General features: G+C 47.6%; 2 protein-coding genes across 2 annotated transcripts; one reads left to right on the forward strand and one right to left on the reverse strand.

Annotated features, from left to right (window-relative positions):
* Positions 1 to 221: 221 nt before the first annotated feature.
* Pmar_PMAR020786 (hypothetical protein) lies at positions 222 to 698 on the reverse strand (the record flags this gene model as incomplete). The annotated part of the gene is made up of 1 exon (XM_002781354.1): positions 222 to 698. The coding sequence occupies one exon, from the start codon at positions 696 to 698 to the stop codon at positions 222 to 224; it is 477 nt and encodes a 158-aa protein (XP_002781400.1).
* A 2,832-nt stretch (positions 699 to 3,530) lies between these two features.
* On the forward strand, positions 3,531 to 5,128 carry Pmar_PMAR020787 (merozoite surface protein, putative; the record flags this gene model as incomplete). Its single annotated transcript, XM_002781355.1, has 9 exons — positions 3,531 to 3,558; positions 3,601 to 3,668; positions 3,779 to 3,919; positions 3,965 to 4,093; positions 4,137 to 4,228; positions 4,346 to 4,436; positions 4,518 to 4,624; positions 4,703 to 4,880; positions 4,931 to 5,128. The coding sequence occupies 9 exons, from the start codon at positions 3,531 to 3,533 to the stop codon at positions 5,126 to 5,128; spliced, it is 1,032 nt and encodes a 343-aa protein (XP_002781401.1).
* Positions 5,129 to 5,655: the final 527 nt, after the last annotated feature.

Below are 5,655 nucleotides of genomic sequence, written 5' to 3' on the forward strand. Positions count from 1 at the left end.
CCATCATCGTGGGAGTTGGAAATGATCCGATGAAGAGCTCGATAACCGCCTAACTCAACATTACGATTAGATTCATGCCGTAATAAATTGATGAACATCTTATTCCATGCAGTATTATGATGATGATGTTGATTTAAGAAGGATTATGGGTATTATCTGTAGATTGAGATCACATAGGTCAGATACACTTGATATTATCTATTGCATCATTTCAAGCTTCACTATACCTTAGATGTTAGTCGCTTGCGTGGACATCTGATAGCCTTCAGAGGTCGGAACAACTTCTTCTGTTCCTTTACTCTCTCGAAATCTGCCACCAAATCATCCACGACATGGCTCAATCCAATAGTATTCGCCATCTGTATGAGCTGCCGTATGGTTGCACTCTTCAATACTCCAATTTCGCGACATATCATCTTCTTCTCATTCTCCCCGCGGATAGCAGCAGATATCGCAGACTTGAGCTGAGCTCTCCCAGCCTCTCCTAGCTGGGGTACGCCATTTCGCGCTCTAGACTTGTTGTTCCGTTGTTTCTTCAGAGGCCTCACTTCAAGGCTATTGGGCTCCCAAAGAGTCCCATTGTGTATAATGGTGTTGCACAGTACGGTAGCATCTTCATGACCACCATGCAACGGTTCCCCAATGATAGGTTCTGGGGAGAAGTCAATGAATGGCAGCAAATCTGGTATCGTCGTCATTGTACTCCTCGATGATGCTGTTGATGGGGTCCAGTCCCAGGCGTCGAAGATGGGATCGTTTCGGTTCAGTTCAGAATTGTCCGCAGCAGTTGTCGACATGTGTTCTACACTTGTCCCATCTGATAGTTCTCGTACAACTTTATCTTCCTCCATTGATTTATCTTCATGCCGCGAATATATGAGAAGTTGCAGTTCTGGTGGTGAATCCATAGTGTAAGGACAGACAGAGGCAAATTCTAGTGTATGAGAAATTGGGTTACCATGTTTTACCAAATCACCAAGGTATGCTAACTTAGGTATTCAGCCTGTAAGCTTCTGTTTTAGTGAATGGTTAGCGGTATAGCTCCTTACAAGCTCTCTCAGACGGACCCCCGGCACTTCGTAGCGGAAAGATTCCGAGAACAGTTTTCGTGCGAGCGCTAACCATACTTCGACACTCGCTCGCCCGCACGCGCAAACTTCACTTGAGCGATTACGCCTACAAAAGCTGGTGGAAATCAATGATGCAGACCATACGTTAAAGCGATACCAGCAGTGAGTGTATTTTCCGTCTTGGATCCTCTTGTCAAGGACTTCCCAACGCATCAACTCGCTAGAAATCATCTCTTCAACAAGCACGATATGACTATGAATCATGCGTATTCAGCTTACAATCAGTATTTGCCGCGAACTGTCGCTGGAACTTGTATGGTGATACTCGTTTAGATGACTCTGCGAATCCCTGTTGCATTATCTGGGGAGTACCAGGTTAGGATCTCGAAGATGTGGATGAAGACGTGACTATCCGGTTAGTACGCTTGCACAATCTACCTGTGAACCTACTCTATTCCCTTGTGGAAAGGCTTCGGGGACCATCTCCCTGAATCCGACATACCAAAGGTGATGGAAACATCTCAGAGCTGAGAGATCTTACTCCAGTTATCAGGATGGCAAGTGGCTTGACTACCATCGAAACAGGGTAAAAAGTAAGTCCATAAGGGAGGCAGGTGTGCTCCAACGTTTTGTTCCGACGCTTCCTATCACACTCCGAGTACCTGCTCGGAACGGTGAACTCCCATTGTTGAACTGGTATTCAAGTTTAACCCTACAAGGGATGAAATCCGCTCATCTTGCTATGAGGAGCTCGACCATGTTCGCTACCTCGACACGACCAGATCTCACTTGCAGTCCCAAGGATCCACCTTCGAGAGCCACTGTGGCACAGCCACACTTCAGGCGGGGTCGACTCTCAAAGCATTAGACCATCTAAAAAGGGGGGTTGAGCGTTTACTATCCATACTCTACGTTGCGATCCTAATTTGCGGATAACCCTCTGATGACAGTGTAATATACCCTGCAGCAATGAGACTGTGGTGTAAACAGGGCTACTCGCCTTTCCCAACTGAATCTCTCCCGCTATACACGTGAGACCACATGAGTGGATGGATCTTGTCTCCCATTCGATACCGTTATCGACAGTCAAGTGCTTAGTACTCCCTTCAGTGAAGCCTGATATGTTTAGGGATACTGGCATACTGTGGTTAGTGAGGCCCCTTGGTCGAGACCTCCAGGATGGTGTGCTTTACCACTCCCAAGTTGTGGTACTGAACATGAGCAGTAAGCATTGCTTGACTCAGAGCAAAATCCTCATGCATTGTGGCATATTAGGGTAGAATGGATGGGGAATGGTGCCGAGGTAAGGACACCACCGAGATACGTCGAGTGATAGTAGCATACAATAAGACGGGAATACAAGTCCTGTCAGCCACTACATCATCTCGTAATTCTCATCACTTTCACCGTCATCGTGGTTGGGTTGTCATCATCAGTGGTCTGGTCATGTGGTTCATGCTTATATGCATACAGTTAGTGCAGTAGTACTTTTCATTTTCACCCTGATCTCAAATGGATCTCCAACCCAATACACAAGGGTGTACCCGCTTCGTTTCTAATACATTCAAAAAGGAGAAATGCCGCGACTGCGGCTCACCATGGGACCAACATCAGGGAATTATCGACGAGGTGGTACTATCGATATAGTAGAGTGTGTCGACACCACTTATACACTAAAGGGGGCATCGTATTTCATGTTACCCAGCTTCTACTGCTGTTAGGAGTTCACCGCCATAGGTTTGCCTCAGGCACTCGCTGCTCAATTTCGGAAGAAAGCGTCACCAGTTGCGAAGGCCTCCCCTGTCGGTGTATCCGCCAAGCAACTAAAAGCGGAAAAACGCAATGCATTATTGGCGAAAAAGAAAGCTGCACAACAGCCTAAGGATGACTGGTAGCACACAATGGTAGCCTCTCTGGTCATTAAGTACTACAGACTCCTAGGTTCTTCTCTGGACCAGCGAGCTCCCCGACGCTACGGCCCACCATGGGTGAGTAGGATGGGTGTTAGTATATCTTCATCATGCAGTAATCCTCGATACCCGATGCCTTACATCAGGCCAATCCCAATCTATCACGACGTTCGAGTCGCTCGATGAGGGGAATGGTGATAGTGACGACGAGGATGACTTCAAATTCTTTTCGGGTGATGCCCTAAGAGCCCGACAACAGTCTGAGCCTGCCCTGAGGCCCCCAAGTGTAGGTTGCCTGACCTCGCCTGTAGCTTCTGACCACCAAGCTCAGAATCTTGGCATATTCAAGTGTGTAAACCTACTAGACATGGATGATCTTGTAGGGGAAGAAGATATAACGCAGCCAAGTACAGCCTCACAGGTGGGTCCTTGGGGATGATCCATAGATCGTTAGCTTCTACACCAATTGTGTATATCATCATGGTTATAGGCAACAAGGACAATAACCACACCGTTGATTGAACCCACCTCTGATAAGGATCTCTACAACATGAGTATGAGCACCAATGATATCGAAAGTAATACATCAAGCCTAGAATAGGGGATAGCAGCCGTTGCAGGCCCGACTCTGCTTGCTGCCTTGCCGTTCTCTTCTAGTGAGACTGCGGCTGTTCGGGCACCAACAACGGTAGGAGCGTGCAAATATCCGATCCCATTGTTGCAATGTTGCTGTCCTTATATAATCATTGAGATGACTAATCAGTATGCCTCTTACAAGATTAGCGTTGCCTTCATCAGGCTGCAACACCGGTGAATGAAAAAGTATCCCTACTCGAACAACGCTTGAGGGACGCTCAAGCTGAGAAGGAGATTGCAGTTGATATTGTGAAGGATGAGCTCGCACATGAGAAGGCGTGCAACATTGAGCTTACAACAATGGTGGGAACGGCTCTCTTTGAGGCTTTGAATGATGCTTTTGAGTAGGTACAGTCTCAGGAGAGATTGATAGATGAGCTCAGAGTTAAACTAGAAGCCTCCAAAGGAAGCAGTCCAACAGCGAATAATGATGATAGGATCACCGAGCTTGAAAACAAGCTGAGGGAACTCGAGAATGTAATGATGGGTACTCATATGAATGACCTCGATTCCCTCTAAGAAGTCCAAGGCCGAGTCGGAAGCATCAGCAACAAGCACTGCGCACTTGAGGAAGGAGCTCACCATACGGGAGGGGGAGATTGAGCGTCTTAGGTAGAAAGGTCGGCAAGCATGGACCCTGTTCACCAGTAGTCATCATTATTTTACTTTTATCACATCCTTTGGGCATATCCTCTCGAGACCGTTCCTTCTATGAAGACAACCTGTCAGGAAAGCTGTAGAGGTGGCTACAAATGAAAATGTCGAATTGCGACGGCTAGCTGAGAATACTGAAGCTGATCGATGCCAACGAGAGGAGTCCGTAAGCAGCCTATAGTCTAACCCTACCCTTGGAAGCGTTGTCGGCATGAATCTGAGGGACTAGTACACGAACGTTTGTCAGGATGAGGGGGTCCAAGCATTGAAAGAGAAGATCACCGAGGCTGAGGGGATCATAGGAAACCTAAAGGAACGGATCAAAGGACAGGAAGAGGAGTTGGAGCAGCGAAGGTGACATCCGCTTTGGACTGAGATGGAGGTCATCGTTCGATGTCCCCCGTCTCCGCCCCCAGTAGGATGAGATCTCAGGATCGGACTCCAGAAGGTGGAGGCACGAGTGACAGAGCTATCGTTAGCTAACTCGAAGCTGGAGGATGCCGCTGCAGTAGCTGCTGAGGCTCATGATCGTGATCTACAGAGAGTAGCCTTAGAGAAGGTTGCTGAGATAGAGTTGAAGGATGAGGAGTTGCGGAGTACCAATGAGGAAGTGTGAATACATAACCTGGTTACATCATGAAGATAGTATGGCTATATTAGATACAGCGACATAAGGAGGAGATGAAGGCTATCAAGGCTCAGCTATCGCATGGCCTTAAGGTCGAGAAGGAGTTATTAAACACTAGAGCAGCTCTCCAGGAGTTGAGGACGATCCGGGACCAACAAGCAAACGTGAGCATGGAGTTCCTAGCGAAGTGGCTAGGCTACCCGCCGCTGCTAGGGGCTACTTTATACTGACAATTCTGAGGAAGGATATTAGGTTGGACAGTTAACGCTTGGGCAATGCTAATTAGGGACAGGAGTAGCTCTTAGGATGGAGTCGTAGATAGGAGCTTCTCAGGAGCTTGTATCGAGAGAGAAGATTATTACAGCTCATGAAGAGGAGATCTTAAGACTATCAAAGGAATCACTTGATTTGAACAAACGTATTGAAGACCTGGACAGGAGTGAATCGGTATACTTACACTCCCATGGCTACTCTCTTACACCTCTTTGGGCTCAGGAGTTACGCGTGATGTATCAACAAGCCAAGAGTGAGTACGGTAAACAGCTCGAAGAAACTGAGGACCTCCGTGGGAGGGCTGAAGAACAACGGATGGTGATGGAGGGGAAGAGCATGGTACTCCATCTAGGATCATGTAGGCCCTTGCTGATGCTGAGGCGAAGCTCAAGGAGTCTATTCAATGTGTGGAGGATCTCAGAGCCTCTCTGGATGGGAAGGAGGCCGAGATAGCTGATTTAAAGCAAGCCATCGGGGAACTGAC

The sequence above is a fragment of the Perkinsus marinus genome (genome assembly GCF_000006405.1).
Source record: "Perkinsus marinus ATCC 50983 genomic scaffold scf_1104296942710, whole genome shotgun sequence".
Classification (NCBI taxonomy): Eukaryota; Perkinsozoa; order Perkinsida; family Perkinsidae; genus Perkinsus; species Perkinsus marinus.